This window comes from Hyaena hyaena, unplaced genomic scaffold (genome assembly GCF_003009895.1).
Source record: "Hyaena hyaena isolate Hyena2069 unplaced genomic scaffold, ASM300989v1 scaffold_38, whole genome shotgun sequence".
In the NCBI taxonomy this organism is placed as follows: domain Eukaryota; kingdom Metazoa; phylum Chordata; class Mammalia; order Carnivora; family Hyaenidae; genus Hyaena; species Hyaena hyaena.
In genome coordinates, this window is record NW_024080670.1 from 3,399,559 (window position 1) to 3,413,493 (window position 13,935).

A 13,935-nucleotide genomic window follows, 5' to 3' on the forward strand; every position below is an offset into this window, starting at 1 on the left:
TGTCAGCTTCTTCGCCTCTAAGGGCAGATGGGGAGGGCACCCAGCTGAGCGCCTGGCTAGGAGGCGTGGGGACACAGATAAGGCGGGAGGCTCCTGGCACAGTGAACTCCCACTGAATGTTACAGTTACTAAAATCATGCAGACCTCTCGGCCAGGCAGGGCTGGGGCACCTGGGGTGATGTCACCAGGGCTCTCATCTTGAAAGCAAGGTTGCTCGGGAAAGAAGGATCAAGAAGAAGCTATATCCAGAAGTCGCTTTTATTGAATGTCCTGCACTGTACTCATCAGAATTCCATCTGAGGAGAGAGAACGGTGAGAAGCTGGCAGAGAAGCAGCCAGAACCCTCTCGCAGTAACCGGCTGCCTCGGGGAGGGGGAGGGGGGGAGTGGCGTTGGGTTGGGGCAGGGGAGAGGCAGAGGAGACAGAGGTCTCTGGAAAGCCTTCCGGTGCCGGCTGCTGCTGCCCACCTGCCCCCTCTCGCCTGCCTGTCTGCAGGGCCGAGGGGCACAGACCCTGGCAGGGAGAGAGCCTGGGAGGGGAGACTTGACTTCCCCTTTGCAGCTGGGCAGGGGGGCGAGGTGCTGGAGCTTTCCAGGCTGCAGCTTCACCCGGAGGCTCGAGGCCCGGCCCTGAGAAGGCGTCTAGCTGTACAGCGGGGGGAAGGGGAGCTCAGCTGTTGGCTGGAGCCTGCGGAGGTGGAGAGGACCTTGAGGCTCCGGAGTCACTGCTCTCGGCCTCCGGGACCTCTTCAGGAGCCTGTCCTCGGCACGGACGTGCCCTGCCACCTACCAGTTCTCGGGGCTCCAGACGGTGTCCCAGGTCTCCATGAGGTGGAAAGTGTAGGCGTGGCGTGAGCGGTCCGAGAGGTTCTTCTCACTCTTGTGCACCACTTCTCCGTGGATTAGGATGAGGGCCCCTGGAGGGAGCGCAGCAGGTCAGTAGAACATTCGGCCGAGAGGGACAGAGGGCCCTCCTCCCTCTAGATGTTCTGTGGCCTGTTGTTCGTCCCCGTTCCCAGCCCTGAAAGCTCGGGGTGGCCTGCAGCCTGCCCCAGGGTCAGAGGCTGTGCTGTGGGTCAGAGGTTCCCCTGGGATCAGGTCCCTCCTGCCCTGACTGGGTGCCCTCAGCAGGCCTTGGCAAGGGCCTCCCCTTCTGTGGTGTTTGAAGGACCAGGCAGAAATGTCTGCACTGCACCAGCCAGCTGGGCACAGCTTGCTATCAAATGCTGGGCTGGGCGTCCATGCGTTAAGCATCTGCAGCGTGCCACATCTTCTATACCTCATGCACCGCACTGACTTCCCCACAGTGCATGTGGGGAAACCGAGGCTCGGAGAGGTTCAGTCATTTGTCCCAAGAGACGGCGCAGGAGTAGCAGAGTCTGGATTCTAGCCTGATCTGGGAGGCCGTCCTGTTTTGTTTTGTTTTGTTTTTGAAGTTTTCTTTCGTTAGGTCATCTCTACCCCCCCGCGTGGGGCTTGAACTCACAACCCCAAGATCAAGAGTGGCATGCTCTCGGGGCGCCTGGGTGGCTCGGTCAGTTAGGCGTCCGACTTTGGCTCAGGTCGCGATCTCGCAGTCAGTGAGTGCAAGCCCTACGTCAGGCTCTGTGCTGACAGCTCAGAGCCCAGAGCCTGCTTGGGATTCTGTGCCTCCCTCTCTCTCTCTCTCTCTCTCTCTCTCTCTCTCTGTCCCTCCCCTGCTCACGCCCTGTCTCTCCCTATCTCTCAAAAATGAATAAACGATTAAAAAAAATTTTTTTTTTAAGAATAACATGTTCTTCCGACTGAGCTAGCCAGGCACCCTGGGAGGCCTTGCTGTTAATCAGGCGGCTGTCAGACACCCCCTGGCCCCAACAGTGCCTGTCCAGCCCAGCCTCCCATCCTGTGACTTCACAGCCCTCGGGTGAGCTGCATGGTCAGAGCATGTGCAGACCCACCAGCATGGCCTCAGAGCCTGCCTCCCTGTCCCCTGGCAGCCCACCTACCTCTCCGCACAGGCGTGGGCACGAAGAGGCTGTTATCCCGGGCGGGCTCGGACCCAAGGAAGCTGGTGACAGGTTCGGAGCTACCAGGGTCCCGGATCAGCCTTCTCGACACCCCACCTGCAGGTCAAAGTGGAGCCTTTAGCCTCTCTTTTTCTCCGAGTCTCTCCGCCATGGGGGGTGTGGGGATACGAGTGGGCGGGGCGAGACCGGTGTCCTTACCGGTGTGGGAGCCTGGGATGAACCAGAGGCAGCCATTGTCCAGCGTGGCGTCCTCCAGTGCCATCCATATGCCCAGCAGCCGGCCCAGGGGCTCCGTGTACAGGAAGGTGGCGTCCTGGTGAGGATTGACTGCAGCGCCCACCCCCCGGCCCCGCCCTGGGCATGAGGAACCTGGCCCGCCTCACCTTGGCCGTGTTCCTCTCTCCCTGGTGCTCTCAGAGCCCCGCAGGCCGAGCCTTCCCGTGGTCAGTTGGGATCCCCACCACTGCCTGACTCAGGGCACGAGATTTCAGCTCTCAGAACCTCACCCTCCTAACCTTGAAGCGGCCTCGACAATAAGCTACCTCACAGAGTGGCTGGAGGATCCCACGACACAACGTATAACGTGTGAAAAGTGCTTCGTACGAGGCCTGGACCCTCTACTGGCTACAAAGTGGCTGCGATTGCTTCATCCCAGCCGGGCAACTAAAACCCTAAAGGGACCTGGACAATCCAGGCAGTGTCCGGAAGAAAGCACCCTAGTAGTGGGCGCTTCAAAGCATTTGGGGGAGGAGCCACTGAAGGAAGTGGGGTGCTGAACTCAGGAAGGGCCAGCAGGGAGTCTCCCTTCAGTGAGACTGCCCTCCGGCCGAATGGTGGGGAGGAGCGGGTGGTCACAAGGAGGCTGACTTGGGCTCACGTGGGGAAGGAAAGCGGTGGCTGTGAGGGGATGAGCCCCCTGTCACTGGAGGTATTTAAGCAGAGGTAGATAATTGCCCACAAGGGAGGCCACAAAGGGTATCTGTGCATCCAGAGGGCTTTGAAATTAGATTGGCAATGTCTCTGTTAAATCAAACCTCCAGGAAGGGGCGCCTGGGTGGCTCACTCAGTTAAGCACCCAACTTCCGCTCAGGCCGTGATCTCACAGCTCATTGGAGCCCCGAGTCAGGTTCCACGCTGACCACGCAGAGCCTGGTTGGGATTCTCCCTCTGCCCCTCCCCCATGCATGCACACACACTCTCTCTCTCAAAATAAATAAATTTAAAACAAAATACGAGCTCACAGGTCTTTGCGGCCCTACTGACTAAAGACCTTAGAGCCTGGGGCCCCAGAATCTGTGTTTTTAACCAGCTGGGGTTTGTTCCCGGGCTCAAGAACCACTGTGCCAAGCAAGGGCTCCAGAACACCCTCCCGATCGACTCTTCCACAAAGGTGGCTTCTCCTTCCTGCCCCGGGCTTTTGCCCACGGACATCTCCACAAGCACCAGCCCTCCTGAGCGCTCATGTCCCAGATCTCCTGCAGTGGCCTTTGGTGGCCCCCACAGCCTGTCCTAGGCTTACCTTCGCCACCGAGGTGAGGTTGCTGCAAGAGGAAAGTAGGGCCAGTGAGGCCAGGGCAGGGGGAGTTGGGGGGGAGCAGAAGCCGCTCTGAGTTTTGAGGGATGCTCTGACCCGGCCACAAGTGTTTACCTCCCAGGATTTGATACCAGCACAAAGTACCCACCATGTGGCAGGCCCAGGAGGGCTGCAAAGAGGAAAACCACCCTGCCTGGCATGGTGCTCTGAGTCTGAACATGCGCATGCCTACCAAGAACAAAGCAGAAGTGAGGGACGGCAAGAGTGGTTGGGGCCCAGGCCTGAGGCTGAGCCTCTCAGCCCCAGCCAGGGTCAGCGATGGGTCCCTCTCTTCCCAGGGAAACCCTGGAAGACTTCTTGGAGGAGGTGGCACTGAGCTGGGCCTCGAAGTTGGGAAGTGAGCATTTCAATGGCAAGAGAAGGGAGAAGAGAATCCTGGCTGGGACGGGGGGGGCGGGGGGGGAGGGGGTGTTCCTTCTGCCACCGAATTTTAACTGAGCACCAACAAAGTGCGAGGCACCTTACCCAGAGGAGGTAGATTTTGCACGTTCTGCTCAAAACTTAGTAAATTCTTCAGGGAAGCAGCTTTGGGCCCATCGTAAGGAAGGGCTTGATATGAGTACTCTGCATACATTGCAGAGGGTAAACTGAGGTCTGGGGAGGACAGAGAGCTCACCTTGAAGATGTACATGCTCTGCACCACCACGGGCATCTGGAGGCCCAGACTTTTGGCTAAGGCCTGGAAGGGGGCAGAGGTCAGACTTCCAGCCAGCTCTCACTCACATCTGGGGCCTCCCACCTGCCCACTCCCCTCGCCCTCACCTCTGCTCACCTGCACTTTGGGGGAGTGTGTGACACTCCTGAAGACAGGGTCACGGGCGTGCAGAGCTGCAGGACAGAGGCAGGCTGACAGGCCGGTCCCCAGCCCTCGCTCATCCCTCCGTGCCCGGTCCCAGGGAACTGAGATGCAGGCCTCACTTTGACTTCTCACCTATTCGCATGCATTAAGCGTTCTGCTTGCTTATAACCAAGGGGTGGGCCCACGATGCCTGCACCTCATTCCACCCAAGACCTTATTCTTGACCTTCCAGCCATCTGGGAACCTCACTCCAGACCTGATTCAACGGGGCCCGGAGCTTGGTGGCAACCTCAGTACTGTTACTTAATCTGCGCTACTTTGAGTAACCATGTGTCTCCTGAAGCCTCCGTTTTTCCTCTGTGCTGCAGAGCCCTGCCTCCCAGGCTACCGCAATGTATCCCAATTCGATGGGCAAATACATGTGCGACCCCAGGCCAGGGCCTGACACAGAATCCCTGATGTCTCACTATCTGCTATTATTGTTATTGCCAAGAGTGAAAGCTGAATACAGTTAATGCCACTGGATTGTACACTTCAAGATGGTGATGATGGTAAATTTTATATTACATGTATTTTTTTTTTTACAAAGCTCCCATGATATAACCTCAAGCTTAAAAATAAGTGGTCTGCAAAATAAATCATAATGTATGATCCTGAAAAAAAAAAGAGGGCCTTGTAGCTTTCTGTTCGGGTTTCTGCATAGGGGCCATGTCGATATGTTAGGTGCTCCTCAAGGAGGCTCCAGGAAGCGGTGGGACCCAGGCGCGCCCCCCCACCCCCCGTGCCCAGGGCCTGGATCCTCCCTCCCCAGGCCGGGCAGCAGAGAGTTGAGGGGTCTGCATGTGCCCATCCGCGTGGGTGGCTCGGACAGCCCCTCCTCCCAGTGCTGCTTGGCCATGTCATGTGATTAGTACCATCAGGGCCAGAAGAGCAGGTCCAGAGGGGAGCTGCAGCCAGAAATGGCATTTGCTGGGCCACTAACTTACTGTGAGCTTGCTCTGGGGTAGGCCCCTACGTTCTTTGGGCCTCAGTTTCCCCGTTTCCCTTCCCCCGCACACACCTGCTTACCATGGCCAATTTTGTTGATGGATTTCTCAGGAGGGACCAGGAAATTTCCTGTAGCACAAGGAACAGATAAAGGCAAAAAGGTTGGGGTCCACCCTCCCTTGGGCAGCTGGCCTCAGCGCCCACCCAGCCCTGGGGTGGGAAGACCCCAGTCCCGCCCATCCCACACCCCTGGGGCCCCAGCTCTGAACCTTTCTCGTCAAAGACGCCTTTCTCAAAGAAGAATCGAACCTTGTCGCCACTGTTCCAGAAATAGTCTCTGTGTTCCTGTGGAGAGGGGACATGAGAGGGACTGAGAGCGCAGCACGGGGTCCGAGCTGGGTCTGGCAGAGGGAAGGGGACAGTCGTGCTTCCTAAACCCGCAGGGCTACAGACCCTGCTGGGGCTTCTCAAACTCGCCACCGAGGCACAGACAGTGAGCAGGAACCCCGAGTGCCTGCAAGCATACTTGGAAGCCACCAACACAAAATTTCTCGGAAACCTCTCAAGTCACATCATTCCTACGCTCGATAGAGTATGATTCCTAACAGAGGCACTCTGATCGAATAGGCTTGGATCCCAGGTGGCGTGGGGTCACCTGGTTTTACCTTTCAAAGCCTCAGTTTCCTCATCCGTAAAGGGAAATAAGACTAGAACTGACTTCCCCTGGATCGTTGGTGGCTTCAGGTAGAGGCTGAACAGTAGTTGAGAGCACAGACCCTCAAGCTAGAATCCTTGGGTTCAAATCCCAGCTCTGCCACTGAGGTGCTGTGTTACCACAACCACGTTACTGAACCTCTCTGGGCCAAGTTTCCTCATAGAATATAGATGCTATTAAAAGTATCCCGTAGGGTGTAGAGATTATGAATTGGCATATATAAAGCACTAGAACGGTCCTTGGCACATGACTATCTGCTTTTATTATTATCATTATTCCCGATGCTGCTTAAGGGAAGATACTCAGCAAGGGCAAGGCCAAGTGCTCCATGAATATAAACTATCACTCATCTTTTCCTGTTTTCTTAATAGCCTTTCCTTGTTAATGTTAATATCCTGTTTCAGATTTCTTAGCATCATAAGAAAATGACGCTTCAGGAAGATGCGTGATTTTTTTTTTCCTTATGGTTTCAGCTACCCTTGGCTGCCATCATATAGATCTCCCTACCTTCCTAGGGGGCGACTCAAGTGGAGTCGAGGGCGCCGACCACCCTACCTGGATTCTCCACGTTCCACGGCATCCCGTCCCCCGTCCCTGCTCCCTCACGTGTGCACATCTGCTCTCACGCGAGCCTGTGGGGCTCCGCTGTGACTTGCCTGGCCCTTTCCAGCCCTTCCCACCAAACACTGTGTTTTATTCCCCCCCAACATTCTTAGCTGTTCCATATCAGGACCAGGGTGCGGGAAACAAGTCAGGGAAGTATAACTGATAACAATAATATTAAAGATAATGGGGGCACCTAGGTGGCTCAGTGAAGCATCCAACTTTGGCTCGGGTCATGATCTCATGGTTCGTGGGTTCGAGCCCTGCATCAGCCTCTGCGCTATTAGCTTGGGATTCTCTCTCTCTGTCCCATTTTCTCTGGCCCCCTCCTAAATAAATAAATAAGTTTAAAAAATAAAGATAATGAAACTAAACATGTCAAAGGTTCTACTTAACTCGTTAATTCACAGGGGAACCAGTAGGATGTTCAAAGAATCACATACAGATAGGCAATAACAAATACTGAAGTCAATTTGCATATGGATGTGAAATGGATCGACCGATAGGTCAATGATTGCGTTCTTCTGGACCCAGTTCATACCCATTTCTGTGGACGTTATTGCGAGTTTTTTAAAAATATTTTATTTTTTAAAAGTAATCTCTACACCCAACATGAGACTTGAACTCACACTCTACCCACTGAGCCAGCCAGATGCTCCTATTATTATCAGTTCTATACAACTCACAAAGTTGGAAAACTGGATGGGACATCCACTGATCTTTTTCCTTTTAATGCCTATTTCAAAGTCTTTGACAGTATCAGTGGTGAATATCAAGGGTTTACCAAGTCCCAGGAACTGTGCTGAGCTCTTGGCAAGTATTATAAACCAAGATACATACACTTTATTCTCCCATCCTCTCCAACCCTTCACCAGTCTCTAGGACATTCTCAGAAGGCAGCTTGGAGGGCACAAGACAGGCCCCCCTCACTCCTTGGGAGTCTTTTGAGTGACCTGTCCCTGGACACTGGACCCCCACCTCCGCTGTCCCCACCTACATGGCTGGAGTGTGGTCAAATGAAACCTACTCTTTGGAGGAAATGATCATTCTGTAACCCTTTGCCCTTAAGTCCCCACCCATTGTAATTCCGCATATGTCCACCAGATGGCAGGAGCTCCTCAGTGTAAATGAGCCTTGTTAATGGGCCTGGACCACAGCTGTGGCTTAAGGACCACAGCTGTGGCTTAAGGGCCACAGCTGTGGCTTAAGGGCCACACCACAGACAGGTTCCTGAAGGGTTAAGTGAACTGTGTGGGAAGTTTCAACTTACCCATCTCAAACTGCATTGAGTCCTAGTAAGTCGCAAGGGATGGTGGGTGAAGAAGTGGAGTTTCTAGCCTCATTGGCGGGGTGGGGGTGGGGGATAAGGCTTACACAAGTGTGTTCATCAGAGTCACTTGGCTCATTCTGGGCTGCTGGCCACAAAGGAGGCCCTTGCGGCAGGAGGACTACTGAGAAAGTACAGCAGAGCAGTGAACAGCAGGGACGTGGTATCGGGCAGATCTGGGTTCTAATCCTCACTCCATGAATTGCTAACAACACGGTTTGGGGCAAGTGAGCCAAGCCTCATTTTCCCCACCTGTCAAATGCGGGTAATAATACCAACCTTATAAATCCATGGCGAGGAGCAAAGGAAATATGCGCCTAAGGCACTTAGCCTGGTGCGGGGCCTGATTGGTCATCAGAAGAAGCCCAGGGGCCTGGGGGCCCTTCCTTCCAGGCCGCTGTTGCTGGCTGGAGACTGAGTCCCACATCAAAGACCAGATCCTATTCTGGCAGATCCTAAGCCTCAGACACCTACCAGGATCTTCAGCTGCTCTTCTTGGGTGGAAAAGATGGTGCGGCAGTGGAGAGGGATGTCCATGTTGGCCACCAGCTCGCCAATCCTCTGTTGCATGGCTACACATTCATCCTCAGACAAAAATCCTTCCAGCACCAGAAATCCATCCTCCCGAAACTGAAGGCAGGAAGGAAACTCAGGCTACTCCCTGCCCTTGAATGCTCTTTTTTTTTTTTTAATTTCTTTTAATTTTTTTTTTTTAATTTCTGAGAGAGAGAGAAAGAGAGAGATACAGCATGAGCAGGGGAGGGTCAGAGAGAGAGGGAGACACAGAATCTGAAACAGGCTCCAGGCTCTGAGCTGGCTGTCAGCACAGAGCCCAATGCGGGGCTCGAACTCACGAGCCATGAGATCATGAGCTGAGCTGAAGTCGGATGCTTAACCGACTGAGCCACCCAGGCACCCCATGATGAACTTTTCAAGATTCTAGGGGTGTATACGAAAAGTTTCGGCATAGGAAATTACTGGTAGATTTTCATTTTCTTGAGCTTTTCAGTTTTTTCCGGCATTTGTCTCGTGATCAGGAACAAACAAGGGCCAAGATTTTAAGCCTGTGTCACTCTTAGTCCCAAGGGTTAGCCTTTTGTGTTTGACCATGCGCAGACGCCTGGCTGGGGGAGGGGGGCGGGGATGACCCCACCCCCATGCAGAGATCTGGTTCCGCCCTTGACCTTCTGCCCCCAGTCCCCAGTTCCTCGTTTGGCTCGCAGAGCCCTGGCCTGGCCTGGCTGATCTTTCTTCTTCTTTTTAATTTTTTATTTTTTAGTATAGTTTATTGTCAAGTTAGGTAACATACATTGGATACAGTGTGCTTTTGGTTTCGGGGTAGATTCCCGTGATTCATCGCTTACATACGACACCCAGTGCTCGTCCCAACAAGTGCTGCCCTTTATTCTGGTTCCGGTCACATGTACACATGGCCACCTCACCCCGGCCCTGTGGCCCTGACACCCCAGGCTGTGTGTGCAGAAGTTAGGGGTCCTGGTTGGAAACTGACTACTTTGGGCTTCAGTTTCCTCTTCTGAAAAATGGAAGGGGGTAGGGGTGAGTTCCCAGGGTCTACTACATACACTTTTTTTTTTTTTTTTTTGCGTAACAAGACTTTACTGAAAATAGAAAACCGGACGAACCAAGGATTACAAACAGCAATGTGGACTCTTAGCAAAACAAAACAACAGAACGAAAAGACGAAAAGGGCGGGAGGAGGGGTTTCGGAAGGACAGAAAGGGGGGGGAGCAAGAGCAAGGAAAGGGAAGGGAGTTTTTTTTTTTTTTGTCTTCCCATTTCTTTAAAAAACCAAGAAAACACACACACACACACACACACACACACACACACACACCCAACGTTTGTTCCCGAGTAGAAACATAAATAGGGCTGAATCAAACACTCTGTTCTTCTCTCCTCCAAAGGCCAAAAAAAAAAAAAAGGAAAAGGAAAGGCAGGGCTTGAGGCTGCGCCCCCTCGGAGCCCCCTTAGGCAGCGGTGTGTACAACGGAGGGGCCGGGGCCGCGGGTTTGTGCAACACTGGGTGGCCGCGCTTGGGGAACAGAGGCAGCGCGAAGGCGGGGGGTCATGTGCTTGCCCCCCCCCCCCGGGGAGTAGGGGGTCCAGCTTGTCGAGTCTGAGGCGCCCTCTAGTCCTGGGCACCCTCGTGGGGGGGGTCCTCAGGGACCGCGCCCTCTCGGAACCCTGGCACCCGCGGGGTGCGGGGGTTGTCTCCGGGGCCGCACCCTCTCCGAGTCCGGGGCGCCCACGCCCCCCCCCCACGCGAGCCTGCTTCGCGCGTACACGTTGCCACGTGTGTACACGTACACACTGCCACCTCACCCCGGCCCTGTGGCCCTGACACCCCAGGCTGTGTGTGCAGAAGTTAGGGGTCCTGAATGGAAACTGACTACTTTGGGCTTCAGTTTCCTCTTCCCGGGGTCTACTACATACACTCCAGAGGCGCTCCCAACACTTACCTGACCCTCTCGGACCCCCACCCCACAGGCCCCTACCTTCTGGAGCTGTGAGGGGCTCAGGCAGGCCATGAGGATGAGGCAGGGTGCAACTGGTGTGTCTGTGCTGTGCCCCAGGCTAGAGAGGCGGAAGTACAGAGGTGGGGAGGTGGGAGGGGCGATGGAGGGCAGGCAGAGTAACTGGAGCCCTGCCCTTCGAGGCCAAGGAGGATTTAATTCTTGCCTATCTAAAGGAAACCCAATCCCAGCTCCCAGCCCCCCCCCCCCCCCCCCGTTTCCAACTTCTGGGCCTGGATGAGCCCCTTGCCTCTGACCCAGCTCAACACCCTGGGTCCATCTTCCCAGTTAATCCAGGATTAGCCCTTTTCAATCTCCTCCATGCTTTTTAGACAGCTCCCTCCCAGTTTCTTTCCAGAAACCACTCCGCTGTGACTGCTTCCCTGGTGCCTAGAAATTGTATTCCAGGAGGTCAGGGCAAGGAAGCTGGGTAGGCAGGGCCCCCAAGTCCCAGACCAGGCACCACTCACTCACTGTGAGCTCTGATGGATGTCAGCCTCTCCCCAGACTTCACGGGGATGAGAGTGTCCTCGGGCTACCAGCATCAACATGGGGGGAGGGGGTGCAGGGCAGGCCTGGGGGGACTTGCACGTCAGATTGGTAAGACTGGGCCAAGTGGCTTTCCTTTCCAAAGGTGGGAAAGGTCCTCAGAGAATTATCTGGGCCTCTCCCAGCTCTGAGGCTCTGAAATTCTCTCAGTCTTGGAGGATTAGAGGAGGGAGTAGGGAGGGGCCAGCCTATGGCTCAGAGGAGGACAGCAGATAAAAGGGAATCTTAGAACGCAGAAGGGGCTATAGGGGCTCCTCGATGGCTCAGTTCCAAGAGCAGGCAACTTTGATCTCTGGACTCTTGATCTCTGGGGTGTGAGTTCGAGCCCCACACTGGGTGCAGAGATCACCTAAATAAATACTTTATTTATTTTTATTTAAAAAAATTTTTTTTAATGTTTTATTTATTTCTAGGAGAAAGAGAGAGAGAGAGACAGTGTGAGCAGGGGAGGGTCAGAGACAGAGGGAGTCACAGACTCTGAAACAGGCTCCAGGCCCTGAGCTGGCAGTCAGCACAGAGCCCGACGCGGGGCTCGAACCCACGAACCGCGAGATCATGACCTAAGCGAAAGTCGGACGCTTAACTGACTAAGCCACCCAGGCGCCCCAATAAATACTTTTTAAAAATGTTTATTTATCTTTGAGAGAGAGAGAGAGTCAGACTGCAAGTGGGAGAGGGGCATAGAGAGAGGGAGACACAGAGCCTGAAGCAGGCTCCAGGCTCTGAGCTGTCAGCGCGGAGCCTGACGCGGGGCTCGAACTCAAGAACCTCGAGATTGTGCCCTGAGCCGAAGATGGACACTTAACTGACTGAGCCCCCAGGCGGCCCCCGAAATAAATAATTCTTAAAAAAAAGAAAAGGAGGGTGGAAGGGGCTATGGAGTGGGGGCCTGGGTCATCAGAACGAGGGAAGGAAAAGCTCTGTCCCTGTTCCCCACCCCCAGGCCCAGGATGTGCCATGTCGTAGGTCTGGCCGGCACAGCGGAGAGCAGCCGTCAGAACGGCACCCACCAGACCTGCTCAGCATCAGATGGGGCCATTCTGGCGGCAGCTGCTGAAAACTGGCCGCTGGACTTCCCTGAAATGACGCGTTCCCGACTGGTAAAGGGACAGAGAGTCTTAGGAGTGAGCAGGGGACATGAGCTCAGCCCTTGGGAGCCTTGTCCCCAAGTCACGTCGTGTTTTCTGGGCCACGGCATTGAGAGTAGCTGCTTGGTGCCGATTCCTGAGGGCCGGGGGAGGGTGGCCAGGCTCCCGAGAAGGGAGAAGAGCTTCTGAGGAGTTCGGCCGGGTGAGCAGGGCAGGAGACAGAACCACGCGGGAGATACGGGGAGCGCGTTCCCCGCTGTCCTGGCCCCGTGGGGCACAGTGGCCCGAAAACACGGGCACCGGCCATGTGCCAAGAGCACAGTGAAGGCCCCATGCTGGGCTAGCAGTTCCCCTGTGAACCAACCCCCCCCACCCCCAAAGGCTTATAGTGGAGGCTCAGGGAGGCAGACTGGACCTGAGTCCAGGCCTGGGCCTTGCATTCCCCATCTGTAATTTGGGGATAACATAAATACCTCTTGTAAGGAGCAGGCCGAATGCTTTACCTCTGATGAAGAGCTTGGCCCAGGGCCTGGCATTCACGAAGTACCTACCAGCTGTTCCGCAGATGTTAGCAGGGGCCGTTCTGGGTGGAAAGTGAGGATATTTTTGTTTTATTTTTGAACTTCCCCCAGTTTTTCCGAACTGCTGTTGTAATCGGAGGGAAGACTACCACTGAGGTTTGGAGCGGAGAGCCCTGGCGGCTGGGGGAGGGAGGGGTGGGGGGAGGGGCTGAGCCTCCCAAGATTCGAGATTTGTTCCTTCGTTCTGCTCAAGCTTTGGGAAGTGGGTTTGCGTTGTGTTTTTTCCCCGAAGCTAACCAGCTCCAGATCCAAGATTCCTGTTCCCGGCGTTGCTGGGTGGCCCCAAGGCTGGATGGGGGTGGGGGTGGGGCGGTTGGTAGGGAGGTACCAGGCCAGACAGGAGGGGGAAACATCTCCACTGTGGAGATACAGGAGGGTCTCCGAGGGGATCAGAGCCCACCAAGCAGCAGCTAAGGCCTCATGGCTAAGATCCAATGGCCCTTCTTCACCAAAAGCCCCTGCCCCAGGGTCCCCATGTTAGCCCAGCGCCGAGGCTCACTGGTTCAGGGGGACGATGTCAGTTATTGGGTACTAAAAGCAGGTCCCCTGTTCAAAACTCCACCCGCCACATAATTGTCACCAGTCAGCCTCGGAACAGTCCTGCAAGGGGGCCAACACGAGCCTGATTTTATGAACGAGGAAGCTGTGGCCCCACTTCCCATAAATGGCAGAGCTGGGATTTGAAGGTCAAGCTGCCCTTGACCCCTGCCCCTTCAGCAGGCTCCCAAGGGGCTAGGAGCGGGTCAGGTTCTCCACAGCGACTGGCGGCCCCTCCTCTGAGGAGCCCAGGGGAACGGGTGTTAGGAATTACTAGGGACCCTATGAGAGCACAGAGTGGAAACGCCCATTCCATAGATGGGGGTATGGAGGCCCTGGGAGGGAAGGGATAGGGCCGCGCCTCATGCAGCGCACAACGGAGCTGGGGCAAGGATGGAGACTACTGGCTCCCATTCCAGTGCCCCCACGCCTTCCCCCACCAATCAAAGCTCATGAAGGCCCAAACCACAGGTGGCTGGGTGACTGGGTGGGTGGGGGGGGGTGTCCCTGACCTGGGCCACACCAGACATGCAACAGGTCCTGCCTCTATGGGGCTTGTGGTCCGCAACTCCCCCCCGCCGGCCCACAGGGAGACGGACAGTTAACCACCTTCTAG

At 55.2% G+C, this 13,935-nt stretch overlaps 1 protein-coding gene across 2 annotated transcripts; it reads right to left on the minus strand.

Moving 5' to 3' along the window:
* Positions 1 to 242: 242 nt before the first annotated feature.
* Positions 243 to 10,630, minus strand: PHYHD1 (phytanoyl-CoA dioxygenase domain containing 1). Of its 2 annotated transcripts, XM_039229652.1 has the most exons (11): positions 10,547 to 10,630; positions 8,505 to 8,660; positions 5,655 to 5,730; positions 5,467 to 5,514; positions 4,372 to 4,427; positions 4,216 to 4,278; positions 3,525 to 3,546; positions 2,204 to 2,332; positions 1,985 to 2,101; positions 790 to 916; positions 243 to 687 (listed from the first exon to the last, which is right to left on the minus strand). In XM_039229652.1, the coding sequence occupies exons 1-11, from the start codon at positions 10,577 to 10,579 to the stop codon at positions 642 to 644; spliced, it is 873 nt and encodes a 290-aa protein (XP_039085583.1). In that variant the 5' UTR covers positions 10,580 to 10,630; the 3' UTR covers positions 243 to 641. The 2 variants fall into 2 exon arrangements, with proteins under 2 accessions (XP_039085583.1, XP_039085584.1); XM_039229653.1 differs by lacking the exons at positions 3,525 to 3,546; positions 4,216 to 4,278; positions 4,372 to 4,427.
* Positions 10,631 to 13,935: the final 3,305 nt, after the last annotated feature.